The sequence below is a fragment of the Aspergillus puulaauensis genome, chromosome 6 (genome assembly GCF_016861865.1).
Source record: "Aspergillus puulaauensis MK2 DNA, chromosome 6, nearly complete sequence".
NCBI classification, from domain to species: Eukaryota; Fungi; Ascomycota; class Eurotiomycetes; order Eurotiales; family Aspergillaceae; genus Aspergillus; species Aspergillus puulaauensis.
Window position 1 is genome coordinate 427,230 of NC_054862.1, and position 20,963 is coordinate 448,192.

The window sequence follows — 20,963 nt, forward strand, 5'->3', positions numbered from 1 at the left end:
AGTAGTGACGCAGGTCCCACGAATCCAATGCGTCTTGTACTAGGACGTATATTCCTATATCTCCGATAATTGAATATACCCCTATCCTTCCCCAGTCATGGCAGATTCCTCAAGCTCCGCACCGGCTTCCGGCGAGGCCGCGAAGACCGCGCCCAAACCGCAAAACCCAGCTATGAGAATGATGGGTGAGATTCACTGCGCTCTGGCGTTGCTTAGAAACAAGCTGCTAACAAATACCTGGATTAGGACTCCCCAATTTTCGCTTCAAACTCCCCTCCCGGAACTGGATGATTTTTCTCTCTATAACCGGCTCTTTCACTGCAGCCCTCGTCTACGACCGCAGAGAGAAGCGCCGCGCACAACAAAAATGGTGTGATCTCGTCGCCCATCTCTCGAAAGAGTCATTACCCATCGAAGAGACGAGAAGAAAGTTGACTGTGTTCTTGGCTGCGCCACCCGGGGACGGGCTCCGAAATGCCCGCGACCACTTCAAGGAGTACGTCAAGCCGATTCTGGTGGCCGCTGCGCTGGATTACAACGTTATCGAGGGCCGGAGGGAAGGCGATGTCAGGGCTGCGTATGCGGAGCATATTCGCAAGCAGAGACGGCGGGCAGGCGAGGCGAGCACCGTTGTTGAAGAGACCACTAAGGAAGATATCGTTGCCGAGGCGAGGAAAAGTATCGGCGTGCGAGATGAACCCGGTCCAAAGGGAGACCTTGTTATCGGTCGTCACACTTGGAAGGAGTATATCCGCGGTCTGCATGAAGGTTGGCTTGGTCCAATTGACCCTCCGCCGGTACCGGAAGAACCTCCCGTTGTTGAAGTTCCCGAAGTGCCAGCACCCGCCGAAGGGAACGCAGATGCGCCATCCCCAGATAAACCAGAGGAAAAGAAGGAAGAGGAAAAGAAACCAGAGAAGCCCAAGGGGCCAACTCCCGCCTATATCACGCCTGTCGACTACTCCTCGCAAAGCCTCCCACCATCCATTCCACAAACCCTCGACGGTTCCACTCCTATCTCCTTCCCACACCTCCTCGGCTTCTTGAACACTCCAATCAGAATCTACAGATACCTGAACCAGCGTTACGTCGCCGACTCGGTCGGCCGGGACGTCGCAGCAGCCGTTCTCGCATCCTACGTGCGCCCATACTCCGAGTTTGAGTCATCCATTGATCCTAACGACTCCAACGCCATCCAGCCCTCAGCCACCGGGGTCTATGAACAGCAGACGCAACTCGAACACGAAGAAAAGGACTGGCACAAATCCGTCCATAAGCCGGACGAGACCAACCCAGAGAGAGAGCGCGAATGGGCAAGCGACATAGTCCTAGACCCGCGCATCGCAAGCCGCATGCAGCGCTACTTCCTCTCTTCCGAAGAAGAAGCTCGTGCGCAGCGCATTGACCAGGGTATCGAGTATATTCTTGGCGAGGAACGACCCCCGACTGTTCCCTTCTGGCAACGAATGTGGATCAAGTATGGCTATGGCGAAGATCCAGAGCTCGCTGGGAAGAAGCCTATCCTTGGTAACATCGACGGGGAAGACGCGTAAGGCCAGTTTCAGCGTTTGCTAATCTATTGGTCGCTGTGGAGGGCCAACTTATGATGATTTCCTAATTAGAAGGTTGGAGGAATTTATGTTCGTTCATATATAGACTTTGGCTGGACGCACAGGGAGGGATAAGGACTGTACTATCAACTACTCCTACATTGTACAATAATTTATGTATATTTTGTTCTTAGAAATCTCTCATGCATTTAAGCCAGCTTAGTTTCCTTTTAACCTTTTTTGTAGAGATCGGGTATCATTTCGGTAAATCGCTGAAAAAATACAAGTATACATTCAATATTATAGCTCCCATCAAATGATTAGAATGTTCCGATACATAACCCAGTCGCTGTCGTTTATCGAGATTTAACTCTGCCGCGCAAGAAAACGGTTATTCAGGTCCAAGTGCCCCTATCTCAATGGTCATCGGTAGGAGCTGCTCGCGACGACTGTAAACAAGCCAACTTGAAAATGAATCGAAGCACGTTTTCTGAGAAGTGGGATGGGTCAAAATCACATTCCAAGTCCAGTCATTTAAGTATAATTCTCTGGGCTTGAGTTCTCGAAGTTGAAGTTATTAGTATATTGGTAATCAGCTGGGGCCAGCACTGTAGGTCCTTCAGGAATATAAGCTGGTAAAGACGAAGTATAGCTCATAGTGGGGGTTAACAATTGGGCGCGGACGGGCGTAGACAGCTGAAGAAAATCCTGCAGCAGGTGGTGGAGACTCCACTTTCGAGCACCGTATTGAAGGAGGCTACCTACTTGGTTTAGATGCTCAATGGCGCGCTCGTGGCACTGTAGACAGTCTTCAAATTCCAAAATCGGAGGGCTAGAGCAGTCGCCAGGTACCTGGGGTATAGCCGGGACTGGGCCCACTAGGACGTCGGCACTTTGACTGAGTATGTTGATGAACTTTCGGCTGATTTGATAAACACGCTGAAGATCGAGGGAAGTCATCATGAACAATGATGTCTGGTTTTCCAGCATCTGGTGCAGTTGCCGGACATAATCTATGCAGCGGTTGAAGAGAAGTAGTTTGCTATAATTGCAAGGCGGGGGGTGACGGGTTGACGGTGAGAGGATAATGATGGTTGCGTAGAGGAACTCCAAGCGATATAATATGTGGAGAAATTGTGATGGGTTCTTCGTGGTTAAGTTATTGAACCATTCAGTTGCTTGCGAATAAAGTACCCAGGTTGATGGCGGAGTCTGGGAAGAGGTCTCGATCGCAGTAAAGTACTTTTCTTCGTAAGCACCAGACAGTATACGTCTAATTTTGACGATATTCCAGGCTGGCTCCAAACTGCGAGAAAAGATATAGCTCTGGTCTGCTCTTGCGCAAGACGGGAGAGCGACATTCATGGAGTCATCAGCAAAAGAGAAAGTTTTATCCATAGCGGCACTCGTGGCCCTATAGACTTCCCAGTTAGCGCGCCGTCAACCCAAGTCAATCGCAGTAAAAGGGAAAATACCTATCAAGAGAGTAAACGCAATGGAAAACACGACGTCGAAGATCTTGCTGTTCGGGGGGTACAGTTTCCGAATGATGATCTTGGTGCAGCCCCAGATCGACGAGCACCCTGGCGGCCATACCAACAAGGTACCATGTCTTAAAATGGGCAGGGTCGACAAGAGAATATTGCGCAAGAAGCATGATTGCCTGGATTCCAACCAAAGTCCCAGGGCGAAGAACGTCTTCAGCATACTGTAATGCTTCTTGGATAAGAGGTATGGCCTTCCGGTGATTGCTATCCATTGATGCATTAGACATGGAGCCATACGCAGTAGCTAGCACCATTCTCACGATCCAATTGTCAAATGGTTTTGCAAAGTGCGCGCCATTCTGGTAAACAGTATCGACCGAGGCCCAGAAGCTTGTTTCTTGAAAGAAGGGCAGCTGAACAAAGAAAGTGTCAAAATAATGCTGTATGATCGGAGTGATCTCGGATCGCGGTGGTAGCGGCCGAGGTGAAGATCTTGGGATCGGTTCGCCAAGAGAAACAGATAGAAGCAGGTTGGCGAAGGAAGTATTGGATGTAATACCCTGGAAGTCTCTTGATGTCGCACTGACGGATCTGAACCGGGTGTCAGTAGAGGCAGTAACCAGTGTTTCGAGGAATAACCGACAGGTAGCCAAAGTCTCCTACGAGATCATCTATATTTGATACCTCCTGGCGATGTGCGTGAGTGACAGAGCCCGTAGACGAAGTGGAAGTTATTGAGCTTTCGTGGATGACGCCTCCTTCACCACCGGTGAGCATTTCTTTCCGCTGGCGGAGTTCTGCCGCTCTCCTCTCGAGTCGCTCACAATAAGCCTCCAAGGAACCAACATAGCTCCTTTCTTTTCCCCGGGGAAACTCGTCGCTACTCGAGCAAGTGTCTGTCTTCCCTGCTCGTTCGCAAGCAGAACAAGCGGGAAGCTTCCCGTCGCATTTGATCTTGGCTGTTCGACATCTTGAGCATGCGGCGACTGGCCGACTGACTTTGAGCAGTGGTCTATCCAAGAATGAGGGATCGGACATTCTAATTGCACATGTTCCCTGCGAATGAATCAATCATCAGTACAGAGCTCACAGGCTAGCTGAGCTGTCAACAGTCCACGGAGGCGTGGCTTTCCCACGTTCTAAATACAGGATCATTTCCATCGGAAATTGGTTGGTTGCAAAGTATGAATAGACGCAAACTTTACTCAGGCTCTGGAAGTATAGAATCAAATAAAGAGAATCGTTACTAGTTACTTACCGCTTAGGGTATATGCTGTGGCTCTATAGGAGGATCGGATGGATGGCTCGGGTCAGGATGATGCAGCTGGATAAAAGTCGGAGTCTGAAAAGTCGAGAACCAGAGCTGCTATCAGAACGGACGAGATTCGAGTTCCATCGCAGATCAGTATCAACAAGGTTTAGTGGAGAGGGCCGGGCGTATTTCGAAGGGGATAAACTAATAGTTCCTGTTCGGCACATGGTGAGTTTCAAGCGCAGCTCCAGTAGGTACAAGGCCAAAGGCAGGTTTAAGCCGCAGACAGGGCATACCTTGGAGTCGTGTCCCGAGCGGTGCGGTCGGGTACAACAGAACCTTAACGGGAGGCAGATATAAAGCAATGGACAGAGATAAACGGAATAAAAAAGCAATGAATCCGGGCCAAACTGAACAGAGTACGTACTACTAAGAAACTGCCCCGCGACATCAACGCCACGCTAGGCTCAACATGGCAGGTCACGAGCACCATCAAAGGGAAGGGTTCTTTGCACGTGATAGCTTCCTCCCTCGGACTATGGACAGCTCGAACAGAGACTACACAGCCCCCTTGGAACCTGGAATGAAAGAGAACGCAAACCACGCTAAGAACTTGTCTAATTGGACGCGTTATAACCATCTCAGAACAAAGCGCACGCCATCTGGACTCGAGTGATACCGGTAGACAACGCGCAGATTCCACGGTTTCTTTCCCTCCACCCCACCACCCCGCCCCCAAGAGTAGCCTAGATCACATCCTGGCGGTGCGTGCCCGGCCGTCTCTCCACTGCGAGCACAGTGTTGTTGGGCAGCTCGGATATTTTTTAAGCTGCAGAGGTAAGACTAGAAATACATCGGTGTTGATTTGGATCTGAATCTGCAGTGTGCTGCATTGGATGTGTAAACGCAGCCCAAATCCCACCTGGCGATTACGTATACCTGCGCAAGGCTTCATTGGCCTGCCGGTTGGGTTTAAGTTGGGGCCGTTTCCCCTTCATCATTTCGAGGTGCCCCGAAGCAAGCTTTAGCCTCGTAGATTTTCTTTCCTCCATAATTACCCGGCACTTGGCCTGCTTCCTTTTGCGATCTTGCATTCAGCTTCACTTCGTCAGCCACTGGCGAATTTCAGTAGCTGTCGTCGAGTGTGATCTGTGTCGATCAAATCGGCCACCAAGTGGGCCCAGGCCAGAAGGCCGTCAACTTCGTCCCTCTTCGCGACAACCACCCCCGTTGCCAGAAACGTCAACCAGAGCTGATCACACTGGCAATCGAGCGATCAGATGCCTTGAAACTCACACTCGGGGTCAACTGCACCTTACTTCTCGTACGACCCTCGTCCATTCCTTCGACGACGCCGCGCATCCAAGCCTTGTTGAACCGAACATGACTATGTCGAGATCGCAATTTCGCCCGGGTTTTAATTCGTATCACACAGTCGCCTGTGCCTGATGGCCTGACCTGAAGCCGTTTCTCGCAGAGTAAACTGAGAGAGGGTTACCGCAACTTCAGAGGCTGTATGGGATACCGGAGAGATACTGTCTGCTTTACAACGCCCACCCCCCACTGTTTCTGGCCGATCGATTATTGCACCCTCATAAAAAACCATGGCATCCCCGCGCGATCCAGCCTCTCAAAAACCACAATTTACAAACCCTTGGGAAACTTCACCATCCAAAGCAACCGACGGGTCCAGCCCTAGCTTCGACGGTCGAATCGCGCACACACTGGCCGCATGTACCAGGTGCAGACAGGTACGCCATCTATTCCGTTAGTTCTGGGAGCGGTTCACTAACAACTCGTATAGCGCAAATCCAAATGTGATCCCAGAATCCCAAAATGTGGCCCATGCGACCGAACCAACGCACAATGCGTGTATTACGACTCTACCCGGAAGCGCACAATACCAAGGACATATATCGTCCAATTACGTGAAACTGCCCGCAGACTGGAGAAAGAGCTGGAGGAGGAGGAGAAAGACTTCCAGCAGGCCGCCGATGCAGAACTGATTGTCCGTGGAGCCGGTCGCATTCGGTTCAAAGAACATGATGAAGCCAGATATCTAGGGCCGTCAAGTGGTATCGCAATCACACGCTTGGTCATGGAAATGGCTAAGCAGAATACGCACTCGAAGAGCATCAAAGACGTTGTCCCCGAGTCTACTGCGCAAAAAATCAAGGACGCATTCACTCAAGAGAGTGGAAAACCAACTTCCAAAGTGTACCCGATGATCAGCTTCATAGCCCAACCCGATTTGCCCCTTAAGCATGTGACATATAAACTCATTGATGTCTTTACCGTTAAGGGTACGTTGAAAATTCTTTACCTGGAATATCTACTTAGTTAACCATCTGTCCAGCGCAAGCCATGCTTCCAACGTTGCACATTCCCACCTTCCGCCAGGAGGTGGAGGAGGTGTTCAATGGTTCTAATGATCCATGTCAAAACTTCCAATTACGAATGGTAATTGCAATAAGTATGCAGAAAATGAGCACGGCCTATGCAGGCCTAGCGGATAGTTATTACCTCGCCGCATTGCCGTTTCTCGAAGCCTCTCTCCGAAGAATGGACCTCAAATCATTACAGTGTCTGGTTTTAATAGCCCAGTATTCTCTGTTAACACCCACGCGAACCGCCGCATACTGGGTCGTTGGCATGGCCATCAAATTATGCCAGGATCTTGGACTCACTGAAGAAGCAACAATAACGCAGTCGCGCACCGGAAAACAGTTGGACCCATTGGAAGTGGACATGCGGAGGAGGCTATTTTGGATTACTACGTCAATGGAATTTGGTCTCTCGCATAGTCTGGGCCGCCCGAGTTGTTACTCGGTCAGTCATGATAATATCCACGTCAAGTTCTTCGAGCCAGTGGATGATAAGTATATTACTCGAGAGGGGATCCATCCTGATGCAAAACCCATCCTTCCCAAGTGTATTGCCATACACTTCTTCAAAATGCGCCTTTTGCAACTTGAGATTCGAAGAACCCTTTACTTGAGTAAACGAGATACTCCGGTTGACGATCATGACCCATGGTTTTCCCAAATGCTTGCCAAACTGGATCAGTGGGTAGCATCGTGCCCTACCCATGATGGAGGAAGCGGCTTGAGCGGAAAATGGTACCGAAACGTTCCCCTCATTTCTCCCCGTCAATTAAACTTACATATTATTTTTTATGCAGGTTCCAAGGCCGGCTGAACACCATGATAGTTTTCATGTATCGGCCATCTCCCCAAATCCCAGAACCATCTGTTTACGCTGCACGGCGCTGTTATGAAGCATCTGTGTTCAATGTCTTCATGCACAGAGAGCAAATTGAGACTGGATCAGTTGATTTGACTTGGATATTTACCCAGTCGCTCTTTATGGCACTGAATACTATCCTTTGGTCTCTTTCTTATCCTGAGATAAGAAAGGAGCATCATTTGAAAGAAGTCGAGCGCAGCCTTGAAGTAGCATTAGAGGGCATCATGCTGGCTGCAGAACGATGGCCAGGAGTGAGATCAGCCGGAATGCTCTATGAAAATTTAATCGCCGCATGTCTCAGGGCATACAACACTGAAGAATCGTTTGTCGTTCACTCACCTTCAAACCCGTCCAGCCATCCAACACCAGCATCCTCCCAGGATGTACAATCTCCACCATCTATAGCAAGTCCCGCCAGCACCGCAGCCTCAATCCACTCGCAACATCTCCTAGCGGGTGGTTCTTCAGTCGGTGAAACCGCGTCTGCTGGTACTTTCTCTAGAGGCCCATCAGCAGATCCAACGATTCCTTTCCCACCAACAACAACTGCATCATATATTCCTAATGATCCCGTCAACGCTGTTGAGGCCCCTTCATGGGATTCCAGTGTCCCACCAGACGCAGCACCCGAAACGCAAACTTCATTAAGCTTCGAGCTGTCTAATGATACCTTATTATCGGGGTCAGACCTGAACTTCGATCCATCCACGCCTTTTAATTCGTTTCCCTCGGTTGTTCCTGGGTTGCCGGGCTGGGACCCTAGCTTCTCACTCTCTTCGACTACCGCGGGCGGTCCATTGGCGTTTTCAGACGCAACAGCGGATCCAATGAGCTGGGTTGATACTCTTGGGGATCAGTACTCTCAATATTTCAACGGGGAGTATCCCGCAACCCCGTGGAGAGGGAGAACACTAAGTCAGCAGGAACAGCTGGAATTGATGGATTCGCTGGCAGACCACATTCCAGATGTCACTACTCAGCTCGCGATGCAAACTGCGACAGCACATTACCAATCATAAGAGGACCAAACAAGGACTTCCCAATATATACATATATATGAAAAGGGCATATGGAGTATACATTTTCACTTCCTAAAAACGTAGGTAATCTATTAGTTATACTTAGCGCACTTCTCAAGCACGAACCGAAAGTAGTACTTAGTGGCGAACAAAGATCATGCATATGGACGATATATTACACGAGTATGAAATATAAATACCGTAAAATTCCAGGCGGGTCCGACGCCCCCAAGTTCCGAATCCAGAAAGGGCGCTCGTCTCGTCACGTGCACTCCGGCCTCTTGCCGTCATCCAACATCTCTTTCAAGTCCCAGCCGGTTTCACTTCAATAGCGCAGATCAAAGGGTCATCAATCTGCCCACCATCCCCAACCCACTGACTATCGACACTCCTCTCTTTCGACTTCCTTGATCGTATCGTCACCTTAGCGACAACTCTGCTGGCGTTCAGAGCGGTCTCACTGGCATGTGCGACTTCTAAGACGGTCGTCCCAACCTCGCTCGAGCGAACGTCGACCGACTGTCCCTCCCGTTCTCGTGGTCTGATATTGCCGTAATCCGTCACAATATTGCAAGTATCCGATTGAGGTCTTCTTGTAGGGCTACAGGATCAGGCTATCCAGACTCCCGCCGTCGTTTCTCCCTCCCTCCCTCCTCCCAAAAACTTCCTATGTCCGATCGCACCCCCTCGGCACCACTCCGTACAGGGCCCCCTTCACCGTCGTCTCCTGCTCCTTTCACATCTCTCAAAGACAGCTTACAACCGACTATTACGCCCGATCAGATTCCCCAGACGCCGACATCGCCTCCGTTGATGTCGGTAAGCGCTCCGAACAATGCCTCCGATTTCGCATCCATGCAAGCATTACCCAACCAGGCGACATCACAACCTGCTAGCCTCTCATCTCCGCCTTCCTCCGCACCCATGTCTACTCAGACCTCTCAGCAGCCAACAGCAGGCATAACAAACTCGTTTCCAACCCCAGCCAGCAGCGTCGACCCAGACCATACCGATAAGTCGTTTGGCACAGGGATATCAGAAACAGGAGCGCCTGGCCCGGCTGGTGCCAGTGTTGTGCCGAGTCAACAATCAGAACACAGGCGGACAGATCATGACAGGAATTCGGAATCCCCTCAGACAGGAACAGGGGTACGGGATTTTGCACAGATGGGCGGCTCTTCCCAAGTTCCCCATGGCGATGCCATGGAGCTTGACACAGAACCATCAGCACACACTAATTCCAGCTGGCCGAGCTTAGAATCCTTGCAGAAAGAATTCTCGTCCGCCTACCATCTTTGCAAAAGCTGTAAGAGCTCCCCAGTCCTTGCTGTGGTTGTTACCCCTCATGCACCTCACAATGCTCTGCAATCTCTACTTGAATTGAAATCTTGTTAACACTCGCCTTCCAAATTTTACAGCCCATATTGCGACTGGACCAGACCCATCAGTCGACCTAATCTCGCTGTATGGTTTAGGACCTGTAGCAAGATCGGTTGCAAGAAATGACCCTGTCACGGGAGAGAAGATCAATCGGCTTCGGAAGTCATACGAGGGCAAGCTGAAAGGCTTAGGTCTATCTGGACGGAATAAACCGGTGAAGCACGACTCCTCAACTCCTGGTGGGCTCCGACAGATGACGATGTGGCCCGAAGAAGAGTGGCAAAACCAGAAAGTTTTTGGCAAGGAAATAAAGGTGGCAGATATGGATTCAGCGCTACACAACCTACAGATGAAAGCTATGAAAATGGAGCCTGGGCCTGTACCAAACAACGATTACTGGGAAGATATGCTAGGTCATGACAAGCCTACGAAGAGTACAAGCATAGGGGAAGCTGCGAAAAAGCCTGCTGCTCCCCAAAATTCCGTTCGAACTGGCGCCCAGCCGAATGGAACACCGATAACAGCAGAGTCAGACCGAAGTCGCCCGAGCCGGGGGCGCAAGAGGAATTACGATGACAATAGCTTTGTGGGATACGGCGAGGGTTACGCGGATGATGATGATGAGAGCGGGTTCTATTCGAACAGTGACGGGGGTGGGAAGAAAAAACGGAAGAAGGTATGAGCCGCGGCTGCATGATGCTTATCAATGCTGATCCTTTGTTTGAAGGATCACGTCTCCAAAATTCCTGCGCCTCCGGACAGAGGGGGTAGCTATGGAGTCGGGATGTTCGGGATTGGTGCGAGGTGAACAACTATGACGGGATCTTTGCGGGCCAAAAGCAGACTACATACTTCATCTCTCCCCGTTCACGTTCTCTTCTACTATGCCTTGAGCATAGCTACGTTACAGATCCACTACAACTGCTCGCATTGTCGCTGGCTACAGTGGAAAGACATGATATACAGTGCTCGACGACATTTTTGTTGTCGGCTTATTCTCAGTACATTTTTTTTATTTGCATCACGGTGCTGGATATACCCGGCTTACTTGATCGGACGGCGTTTGGGGGTTGGTTCATTTGCGGAAGGTTTCTTTCTGGCTTCTCTGCGTCTTCTGAACGGCAGAAACATCAAATGCTGTAATGTTTTCTTTTTCCATTTTGTGCTAATGGACACTGGATCCGTTGGTCGGGTTTCGATTTGATATTCTCTTGTTGTCTCGACGCATTACGATAGCGACGGACGCCTATTCGGAGTCGCTTGAGCGGCGACCAGTACAAAGCAGATAGATAGAAATCAAAATGTCTATCAGACTCGCTCTCATCGTAGTAGACGCGTACATTCAATTAGCAGGACCATGCTGTGTTTCCCCCTCCAGATAGTTAGATAAGGTAACCTTCGGTAAAGCGGGCCCAAGTCTCCGCCAATCGCAACAACAGTATATAATACGCCCTCATCCATCCTCACAACCCATATCCCTTCGCCCCTACTTCCGACGTATCCTCTACCTCCAATTAACAATAAACAGTCAAAATCACCAAAAATGGCAGACCCCTACCAAAAGACCCTCACCTTAATCGACGCCGCGCACTCCGCCGACCCTAAACAAGTCACCCCACCTCAATCTCAATCCCCAATACCCTACGAACTTCTCTACGCCAACAAAATGACAAAATACCTGTCTCTGCGCTCCCCTTCCGCTTCCGACGCCCTCCGCCTCGCCGTGCGCGCCCAACACCTCCGTCGCTGGGAAGTCCCGCGCACCGACTTCCCGGCCACAAAGATCGGGTACCACAGCTGGCGCAGCCACCTCGCGCGGCGGCAGGCGGAAATTGCGCGTGGGTTCTGCGTTGAAGCCGGGTATGAAGAGCCCTTTGCGGAACGGGTTGCGGCGCTTGTGAGGAAGGAGGGGTTGAAGTCCAGCGGGGAAGATGCAGACGTGCAGGTTCTTGAGGATGTTGCTTGTCTTGTGTTTTTGGAGGACCAGCTAGAGGATTTCCAGAGTGGGTATGACGAGGAGAAGGTTATTGGGATTTTGAGGAGGACTTGGGCCAAGATGAGTGAGAGGGGGAGGGAATTGGCTCTGGGGATGGAGTTGAGTGGGAAGAGTAAGGAGTTGGTTGGGCGGGCTCTTGCGGATGATTCTGCTGCTTGATTGGGGTTGAAGATAAAGAGAATTTTCTTATTCTGTGAACATAGACTTTTTTTCTCCTTGAAACCCCTTTTGCGGATTATACGGAGTTGTTGCATTTTTGGGTATAACTATTGTACAGGAGAGACTTCTATTTGGTCCAGGCTATGCTATGCTATTATATGATGGAAGATTATGGTTTGGGATATGAAAGAGAGGAGTGGAGGTTATGACTCTCCGTTTATCAACCGCACCAGTCCAATTGCCGCGCCAGCAGCGACACCTCCAACGACAACCATCTGGATTCCTCCTTTGATTCCAGCAAAGATATTCTCACTGCCCTGCCAACCTCGTACAACGCCCGTCTTGATATAGCCAAAAACGAACAACGTGACAGCCATAACCGCAATGCTGCAGTACAGCGCGAAGATCACATGCTTGACAAAGAAATACGGAACAAGCGGGATGAACCCGCCAATGAAGTATCCTAGGGCTAGAGTGATCGCGCTTGTCCAGGCCTGGTTGCAGTCTGGTTCAGATTCTTTGTGGTGGAAGGTAATGAGGAATTCGCGGAGTCGGTCTGGGGAGGCGTGTAAGGAGGTGTTGATAGGGGCGATTGCATCCTCGGGGACACCGTGCGACGAGAAAATGTCGTAAACTATGGCTTGTGTTTCAGAGGGTGATGAGTCGATGAGGTCTTCGGTTTCGCGGACGGTGGTCTGGTAGGACTCTCTGCTGAAAGTTAATATCTCGGCGCAATTGACGTGGGAATCAAACTAAAAACATACGCTTCACTCTTCGCTCCAACGTATCCTCCTAAACCCATAGAGATTGCGCCTGCCGCTAGCTCTGCTAGCCCACCGAGCACAACAACCTTTGTGTTTCCCAACGCTGAGAGACCAGCACTCAAGGCGAAGGGGACTGTCAGACCGTCCGAAAGACCTAAAATAGCATCCGAGACGATACGGGGATCGATACGAGCCCGCGCGCTACCGCTGCCAGTGCTTTCAGCATCGTAGTTGGAGGGTGATGGCGAAGAATCGCGGAACGATCCATATGATCTAGATCGTTGGCCTTCTATGTCCTGATCCATGCTTCCGTTGCTGCTGTTTGTGATGGTAGCAGAGTCGTCTTCTTCCTCTGTCGCGAGCAACGGTTTCCCTGTGCGACTGTTAGCGACCCTCTGTCCCCAGATCTCCTCGCTGTAGGGGTTACGAACTGTAGTTTGGTTGCGTGGATTTCACACGTCTCTCTGGAAATAGTTTTTGCTTGATAAATAAGAGGGCCATCTTGTATCTTCTTCTGTTCGGCCTCTTTATTTGTTGTTGGAAGCAATTCCCAGGGCCTTTCTTTGCAGCGCTGACCGTTGGAATCGTCCAAATTAGGAACAATGCAGCTTTGGAGTCTGGACTCCTGACGTCACTGCGCTAGAGTGAATCTCGATGGATATCTTCAGCACCGAAGGTCCAAATAATGTCGGGTAAAGGGTTGCAAGTGGATTGAAAAAAGGTTTTGGGAAACAATCGAGCAGCAGAAGCAAGATATTTATCCTCACTGTCTTGCTAATTCCGAGCTATGGACGTGCATATTTGGTGTTCCCAATTGTTTCCTTTTTTTTCTTTGCCCTCGCCGCGTCCACCCCCACTCGACCAATCACCATCGATAGAATTGTCAGCGAACAATGATCTGCTCGAACACCACACAAAGGCAGTGAGCACAGCTACCAATCAGTTTAACATGATTAGTTCTGATGCTGCATGATGACATTCGTGTCCGTCGTCAATGGCCAGATCTTGTTGAACTGGGTTTTCGGTCTTTTGCCTGGCCTCCAAGGTGGTCAGCTCAGTCTCGCAATCCCTAATTAGGGTTCAGGATGCACTGGATGGTGGGTATGGACTATGGTGCCGTCTCATCTCGGTGAATCGTCGGGCAGGGCGAACATCACGGCAGAAAACGGCAGAAACGTTGGATCGACACGGGTGAGGATCTCGCCGATGGGCTATTTGACCCAAGAGCTCGTCAAGGATGTCAATCAAGCACTTTCTGGGAAAGAGGACCAGACTGTGGTATGTATCACTGTACTCTGGGACGATTGCCCAACATAGCTCCACTCTAGCACTCAGGGCCAAACACCATCAGGAGGGCGCACAATAAATCCGGGCGAGCGAAACCTTACTCTCTATCCAAACTGGTCTCAAAAGAACCCCTTGTGGCGTGAGCTAACTAGTTACACCTTGGACATTATTTCCGGCGCGGGCCTTGCCTTATCCTTTTTTCTAGCATTAGCGGGCAACTTCTGATGAAGCATTGACGGGGGACCAGTACTGGTACTTTCTATCAACCCCGGGGTTGCTCAGTTTCCCCCAGACGCAACATGCGCAAGACGCACCGCCGTTACATATGATCGCGCGTTGACCCGTTTGTCGAAGGGCCCAGTCGATTGGTTCGTTTTGTCTCAGGCAGATCATTATTGAAACTCGATTCTAGCCATGAGATCTGGCTAGCTCGCCTCGTTGCCCCTGAACTGCGATCATGAAACTGAGCAGGATTTGGCCCATAAAGAGGCCTAAGGCTGCAACTGCAATTTTGATGTTCTTTCACGCACGGGTCACACCCGCACCCGCCAATCATAACCGCTCATTTCTTCGGAATTCTGGTATATAATTCAACTAATTCAGGTCTCTATTGCCTTCGGGCATTTGGTCAATTTGAAACGATACAGAGAAGATTAGCATGGCCCCTGCACTAAGGATGACACGCTCAATCAAAGAGAAGCTACCAGTTTTTTTTTTCACTCCCCGACTCTATTTGGCTGAGTTTCGCCTAAAACGGCGGGTTGCCTATTCTGACGACAGCGGTTCGAAACTAGGTGTATTCTTCTTTTTTTTTTTCCGCCACCGACGACTTACTAGCGATTTTACAAAGACGGTAGGCGTGATTTCTCGGCGATATTAATATTCATATTCATAATCAGGTAGTAAATATATAGTATATATAGATATATGCTCTATTACAGCAGTTTCAAACCCCCATCCTTAAGCAAGCAGACGTACGCCACAGCATGTTGTGATCAAACAGTCAACCTAAGTCCTAAGCACCGCCTTCTCTCTTCGCATACTCTTCCTCCATGCGCTCCTCATAGAGTCGATCAGCCTCCTCCTTGCTCAAAGGCTGACCTTGTTCATTAATTGCCGTAGGAAAGCTGTTTCCTGCGAAGCTGGTGGTTGTGGTGTTGTCGCCGCCAGTGGTGGCGCTGCTCTGCGCCGAGGATTGAGTGTTGTTTGCGGAGGTGTCTTTGGTTTGACTTTTGTCCGAGTAGAGTGGGATAGGCATTTTGGTTATTGGATGTGTCGATATATCTTCCTTGTTTTTATGTAAGTGAGTTCTTTGCCAGTGTAGGTTAAAATAAATAATGAATTCAAGATCTTGGATTTTAGAACCGGGAGTGGTTTACGTCACACGGCGAAATATATATTGACGATAAAACCGCCAAGTCAGGTGATTTTCTAGAAATGCGTGGCGATATTAATGTTTTCAATCTACGCGGTACAATTGAGACTGATGTTACTCATTATGCAACTGGGGCAAAATCCTGAAGATGTTCAGGTATAGTGTATTGCATTTGTTCATTCCTTCATTGCCCTTGCCACATTATGCCGATGAAAATGGGTCCGCATCCACCAATAGTAAATGCAACAAAAACGCATTCTCTGTACACCGTACACAAATTCTCCTAACCATTCAAAACAACTCCTCCGTTCGGGTGTAAACTTTGGCCAGAAATAAAGCTACTATCCTGGCTAGCGAGGAAAACGAAGCACGTCGCGACTTCGCTGGGCTGTCCCGGACGACCCATCGGCGTGCCGCTGAATTGTTCGATCGCGGATGTGTTCATGGTTGCTGGAATTAGAGGCGTCCAGACTAACTGACTGTTAGCTTGTAATCCAGAGTCGTCTGTCAAATGTTTCCCTTGACACACCTGGTCCCGGACACACGGCGTTAACCCGGATGCCCTTGCTACATTGCTGATTGGACAACCCTCTGGTAAACGCAACAATCGCGCCCTTGGTCGCTGTGTAGTCAAGAAGATCGGGTCGACCGATGTATGGGTTAACTGAGGCGCAGTTGATGATGGTTGAGCCTGACTTCAAATGCGGCAGAGTATACTTGGACATGTAGTAAACGGGGTGGATGTTGGTGTCGAATGTACTCTCCCACTGAGCCCTGGAGTAGAAGATGCTGTCAGAACAACCCATACTCCCCTGCTGAGAAAGAATGGGTTCGGCAACAACTCACTCATCCAAATCCTTAATATCATCAATCATATGCTGCGTCCCAGCATTATTCACCAAGATATCGATCCCACCCAACGACTGCAATGCCGTCTCAACGGCCTTCTTACAGTTCTCCTTGGTGCGCAGGTCCACGGCTAGGAGATAACACTTCTGTCCAGCTTCCTCTACCCTTCTCTTCGTCTCCTGTGCATCCTTCTCTTCCTCGGGTAGATAGGTGATCAGGCTCGAAGCGCCTTCCATCGCATACAGAATCGCGATCGCGCGCCCGATCCCAGAGTCGCCACCTGTGATAATGGCTTTCTTCTCTGTTAATTTGCCCGCGGCCTTGTATGTTTGGTATCCTTGGTCCTCCGAGGGAATCTGCGTGGATGTGGGTTGGGGGTTCTCCATTTGGGACTGGAGACCCGGCTTCTTTTGCTGCTGAACGGGGACTTCATGGCCTATTCAGTGTTTTTGTTAGATGGCGCTTGAAGGCGTTGGTCGGCGTTAATGCATTGTGTTCTTGTTGATTGCTCACCTGTTTGGAATTGGGACTGGGGCCCACGAGAGGGCTTTTGCGTTTCTGGCTCCATGGTGGCAATCGATCAAGTTTGTATAATGAGATACAGAAGGTAAGAACTGCGAGTTATACGAGAGATAACATTGTCGCTGGAAGAAGTTATACTTCATCCTGGCCGAGACCGTCAGGGTCGTCAGTATGACGTCTGATACTAATCCTCGAGAGCTGCAATAGCTCCCTTATGAAGTCAGAGCTGCAAACAGCCCCTTCGTGCCTTTTCATGTTCTTTCGGCAGCGTTAGAGCTATTGAGACAAAGTGTTGGCCGAGAGGATCAAGTTTCCACGTTTTTTGAGGTTTTGTGTAGTTGAGGATAAACAATGACGTCGTCGCACGACGATTTAGTAGTTCGGCGAAGCCATGGGATCAAATAGAAGAACGTTTATTTAATGAATCAACAGTTCGTTGAGGTTAGCTGAAGACTGTACAGAAGTAAAGCCTATCTATCTATCGTGACTTCGTGACGATGAAACACAACCACCTCCGCAATCAGCCAACGTCTAACGGACCAACAAACCCGCCTCGCGTATTTGTACAAACTGAAGGAGTCCAAAGCAAAAACAACAGTCGCATTTCTAACATGTGTCTAGAACGCATTCCAACGAGATCAATTACGTACGGTGTTACTACTGCAAAAGCTACAACCTCTTCTCCACCCTCGAGCCACTGGCTCAAGAACTGATGAAAAGGGGTCTCTCAAAGAGAGGAAAGTGCCAAAGAATACGCCTGTCAATGACCCGAAGGCCGTTGAACAGACCGTTCCGCCGCGCTGTGCAATGCAGGGACCAATCTGTGGTGGACCGCCTTCTTGATCGCAGCCACCCAAACAAGGTAAGTATGAAGAAAAAAAGAAGAAAGAAGTTCAAAGAGGCGCTGGGGGGACGAGGTATTTATGGCCGAGAGGAGGCCAGGGGAACGCGCTAGTCGTAAGCGAGGCGAAAATGAACTATGATTCGGTGAATATTGTGGAGCTATTATTACGTAATCGCCATGGACGTAAGTTATTTTGGCGAGGCTGGAAGTTGACAATTGACATAGAGTACGGCAGTGAAGGGGAGTATTTTACCTTCACCATCATCATCACAGTCAAAGTGGCAAGACAAACAATTCACTGTTTATATAGTCAGGGGGTCTGGCACCATTAGAGTTACATGATTAAAGTATTAAAGCTCACTTATCACTAGTGTATCAATCGAAGTACTGTTATGAATAGGACTTGGTTGATGTACCTCTTTTCCTCAGTTGATCATAGTACCTTTCCACAGTTATGTTGGATTAGACAGGGTACATTGGAATGTTCCAATCCAGGGCTACATCGAGTATGTAATAGCATTATATCATTTAGTATCTGATGAATATCGGTAAATCCTTCTACTGCTATTAAACACGCTCCTGTCATGAGGTCTTTCTAGCTATGACCGGCGAATCTTGTACACCTCAGGACACTGGATAAGGGAAATAGATTGCCAGTGATGAATCGCTATCCATAATCTATTGAATTAACCTCCACTAAGTGCAAGACATGCATCGACCGCCAGACCGACCCTAATCATCATTGGTGTTAGTCACATTGCTCATTAATTATTAGGGTTGTGTGGAGCAGAGACTCACCTTCCCTCTTTTATTTTGACCACATCGTCAATCACATCCCGGTCCAGATTAGGAAACATATTCGAGAGCGTTTCCACTACATTGTTATGTTCGGCGCGTTGGATTCGCCGGGCTTCCGCATCTTCAGCGCTAGCCTGGCGGGCAGCGGCGTCCTGAGCATCGAGTTTCCGCGAAGGCGAGGGTTGTGCTGCACGTGAGCGAGACCTTTCACCTGAGCGCCGTAGTTCTTCGCCACTGCCACGGGGTGGTTGGTATACATTAGGAGTTAGCCGTTGAGAAACCCCAGCCTGAAGCGCCGTGTCCTGCGGCGAGTCGGGTTCATCCGAGAAAATTCTCCCTATGGTAGTCAACGGCTTTTGGATCGTTCGCAATAGCCCGGATACTGGTGCATTATCCTCTTCCCTAGATTGTGAGGGATCTCTTTGACTGCGAGTGCGTGGCACATCGGCGGATTTTCGTGACGGGCCTGCACCTTCGGTAGATGCTCCCGGGTCCGATATTTCGGATGCACGGTTCTGTTCAGCAATGGCTGAAACGGCCGTCTCGACGTTTCGCTCAAAGTCTTCATCGCTCACGGTTAAACTAGTTCGGTCTAATGTTTCGATAAACTGGATGGCTCCAGACTGAAGGCGATGGAGGTTAGCTAACTTGCACATGGCCTTTCCTCAGTGTCTGCTTGCATGTGGCACTTACTAGAGAGGATAGGTAATATCCCGCCTCCCCTCCGAGCTTATCCTGGTTACGGAATCGAAGAATATACTGTATGTTGGACACAAGGTGCTCTGGGTTGGCTTGGAGTACGACGTATATCAAAAGCGGCACGAACGAATCCGCTGAAGTATCTGCCTTCTTCGCATTTCGCAACAGGCCTTTGATGGTAGACGTATTAGCTCATGCATTTCAGTATTAATACAGATATAACCTCACCAAAGATAACCTTGCAGCAATTGAGGATACAGATGACCTTGTCTCGGGGTGCTCGGTAACCGTTGATTTTCATAAGTTCTGCGAATCGTTAAAGGAGGACCATGGGTTATGGATGTGGCATAAACTCACCCTGTTGAGCAAGATTCAGGAAACGTCGGCCTGAAGAATTCACAGGCGCAATGTCAAGGTGCTCCTCTCGAACCCAGCTGTAAATCCTCATTTTTTGTGCCAGTACCTCATCCCGCTCAACATCTTCTTGATGCTGGCCTTTCCGCCAAGGCCCGTGCAACCGCTCCATCTCACGTCGCTTGCTTCTACTCGCGCTCCGTGGAATTGATGGAGGACCGGGTATAATAGGTGAGAATGTCTGGGAGTAAAGTCGGTTCATGACGAGTTTCTCCATACCCTCCTTGGCATTATCAAATTCACTATCTGAGACATCTCGCCAAACCTCGCAGACCGCCATTTTATTGGTAATGAAGGCTAAGAAGTCACTGATGATTTTAACCTGTTCATGAACCATCCATTGTCGTTTCCCAAATTCATGGAGGAACGAGCGTAGAAACTTCGCAACCGGGTCGGCCGTGCGATGGCGTAATTGCTCCAGGAAACGGTGGAAGTCGAATGGCTGCTCAGGCTCAGGTTCAGGAGGCGGAAAGATTGTTGAAGTCGACGAACGCCGGGTCAAAGCGAACTCCTCGGCAGTAGAGTTCCGATGGATGTTACTGGGAACTGTCGCAGGTTGTTTTTCCGAAGATGAGGATCCCGACCCTGCCCTAGGGGCCTGTTGGTTCAGCCCAGCGGTCATTCCATGGTCTAAGCTCGATTTCCTTGGTGGGAAATGTCCCTGACTCCCAAGGAATTGCTCAGCCAGCTCCATCCGAGGGGACAACACCTGTTCTTGAGTTCCGCCATCGGTGGTTTCCGCAAATTGTCCCATGATGTTTTGAATCTCCGGTTGAGAAACATCATCTTTCGCGCGGTCTTTGCCGCTGTCCGCTTTCTGCCCATCACCGTTCGGGACATCTGGAAGCTCCTTCTCCGTCCACTCAGTAGTGCCAGTACCGGTACGGTTGAGGTATGGTTCATCTTTTTCTGGAGGAGGGGGCGGGGTCGCACTCGTATCTGATACAGACTTTTGTTCAGCTGTATCAGTTACTATTGAAAGCTGTCCCATCTGTTCCGACGGAACAGCACTTTTCTCAGTTGTAGTGTTCGGGGCGTCCATGGCTGGTGGAATATCGGATGACTCTTGCGTTCGGGATTCTAAGGCGCCTCCCTCTTGCGTCTCCTTCAACTGAGCGTTCTCAGCACCATCAGACTCGGTAGACTTCGCATTATTCTGTGACTGTGTTGCTGATTCGAGGCCAGCCGACGTCACTTGCCGTTCAGCCTCATCCCCCTCATTGGGCGTCTCCGACTGAGTTCGCCCTTGTGTATCGGGGGTGGGGTAGTCCGAAGCGCCTGGAGCGGACATATGATATTCGCATATAACGGGGTGAATAAGG

General features: G+C 49.8%; 9 protein-coding genes across 9 annotated transcripts; 4 read left to right on the forward strand and 5 right to left on the reverse strand.

Annotated features, from left to right (window-relative positions):
• Positions 1 to 97: 97 nt before the first annotated feature.
• Positions 98 to 1,553, forward strand: TIM54 (Tim22-complex subunit TIM54; the record flags this gene model as incomplete). The annotated part of the gene is made up of 2 exons (XM_041707000.1): positions 98 to 185; positions 247 to 1,553. The coding sequence occupies 2 exons, from the start codon at positions 98 to 100 to the stop codon at positions 1,551 to 1,553; spliced, it is 1,395 nt and encodes a 464-aa protein (XP_041559330.1).
• Positions 1,554 to 2,084: 531 nt separating this feature from the next.
• On the reverse strand, positions 2,085 to 4,075 carry APUU_60185A (uncharacterized protein; the record flags this gene model as incomplete). The annotated part of the gene is made up of 3 exons (XM_041707001.1): positions 2,085 to 2,964; positions 3,026 to 3,628; positions 3,681 to 4,075. 3 exons carry the CDS (start codon positions 4,073 to 4,075, stop codon positions 2,085 to 2,087), a joined length of 1,878 nt encoding a protein of 625 aa, XP_041559331.1.
• Positions 4,076 to 5,893: 1,818 nt separating this feature from the next.
• Positions 5,894 to 8,554, forward strand: APUU_60186S (putative C6 transcription factor; the record flags this gene model as incomplete). Its single annotated transcript, XM_041707002.1, has 4 exons — positions 5,894 to 6,040; positions 6,094 to 6,592; positions 6,646 to 7,408; positions 7,471 to 8,554. The coding sequence occupies 4 exons, from the start codon at positions 5,894 to 5,896 to the stop codon at positions 8,552 to 8,554; spliced, it is 2,493 nt and encodes an 830-aa protein (XP_041559332.1).
• Positions 8,555 to 9,223: 669 nt separating this feature from the next.
• On the forward strand, positions 9,224 to 10,742 carry APUU_60187S (uncharacterized protein; the record flags this gene model as incomplete). Its single annotated transcript, XM_041707003.1, has 3 exons — positions 9,224 to 9,860; positions 9,973 to 10,610; positions 10,662 to 10,742. The coding sequence occupies 3 exons, from the start codon at positions 9,224 to 9,226 to the stop codon at positions 10,740 to 10,742; spliced, it is 1,356 nt and encodes a 451-aa protein (XP_041559333.1).
• Positions 10,743 to 11,477: 735 nt separating this feature from the next.
• On the forward strand, positions 11,478 to 12,089 carry APUU_60188S (DUF4202 domain-containing protein; the record flags this gene model as incomplete). Its single annotated transcript, XM_041707004.1, has 1 exon — positions 11,478 to 12,089. The coding sequence occupies one exon, from the start codon at positions 11,478 to 11,480 to the stop codon at positions 12,087 to 12,089; it is 612 nt and encodes a 203-aa protein (XP_041559334.1).
• Positions 12,090 to 12,292: 203 nt separating this feature from the next.
• Positions 12,293 to 13,354, reverse strand: APUU_60189A (VIT1/CCC1 transporter family protein; the record flags this gene model as incomplete). Its single annotated transcript, XM_041707005.1, has 3 exons — positions 12,293 to 12,797; positions 12,854 to 13,226; positions 13,285 to 13,354. 3 exons carry the CDS (start codon positions 13,352 to 13,354, stop codon positions 12,293 to 12,295), a joined length of 948 nt encoding a protein of 315 aa, XP_041559335.1.
• A 1,801-nt stretch (positions 13,355 to 15,155) lies between these two features.
• Positions 15,156 to 15,398, reverse strand: APUU_60190A (uncharacterized protein; the record flags this gene model as incomplete). The annotated part of the gene is made up of 1 exon (XM_041707007.1): positions 15,156 to 15,398. The coding sequence occupies one exon, from the start codon at positions 15,396 to 15,398 to the stop codon at positions 15,156 to 15,158; it is 243 nt and encodes an 80-aa protein (XP_041559336.1).
• A 400-nt stretch (positions 15,399 to 15,798) lies between these two features.
• APUU_60191A (oxidoreductase, short-chain dehydrogenase/reductase family) lies at positions 15,799 to 16,932 on the reverse strand (the record flags this gene model as incomplete). Its single annotated transcript, XM_041707008.1, has 4 exons — positions 15,799 to 15,986; positions 16,045 to 16,289; positions 16,362 to 16,800; positions 16,878 to 16,932. 4 exons carry the CDS (start codon positions 16,930 to 16,932, stop codon positions 15,799 to 15,801), a joined length of 927 nt encoding a protein of 308 aa, XP_041559337.1.
• Positions 16,933 to 18,416: 1,484 nt separating this feature from the next.
• On the reverse strand, positions 18,417 to 20,932 carry APUU_60192A (guanine nucleotide exchange factor VPS9; the record flags this gene model as incomplete). The annotated part of the gene is made up of 5 exons (XM_041707009.1): positions 18,417 to 18,462; positions 18,529 to 19,151; positions 19,222 to 19,397; positions 19,456 to 19,533; positions 19,585 to 20,932. The coding sequence occupies 5 exons, from the start codon at positions 20,930 to 20,932 to the stop codon at positions 18,417 to 18,419; spliced, it is 2,271 nt and encodes a 756-aa protein (XP_041559338.1).
• Between the last annotated feature and the right edge of the window lie 31 nt (positions 20,933 to 20,963).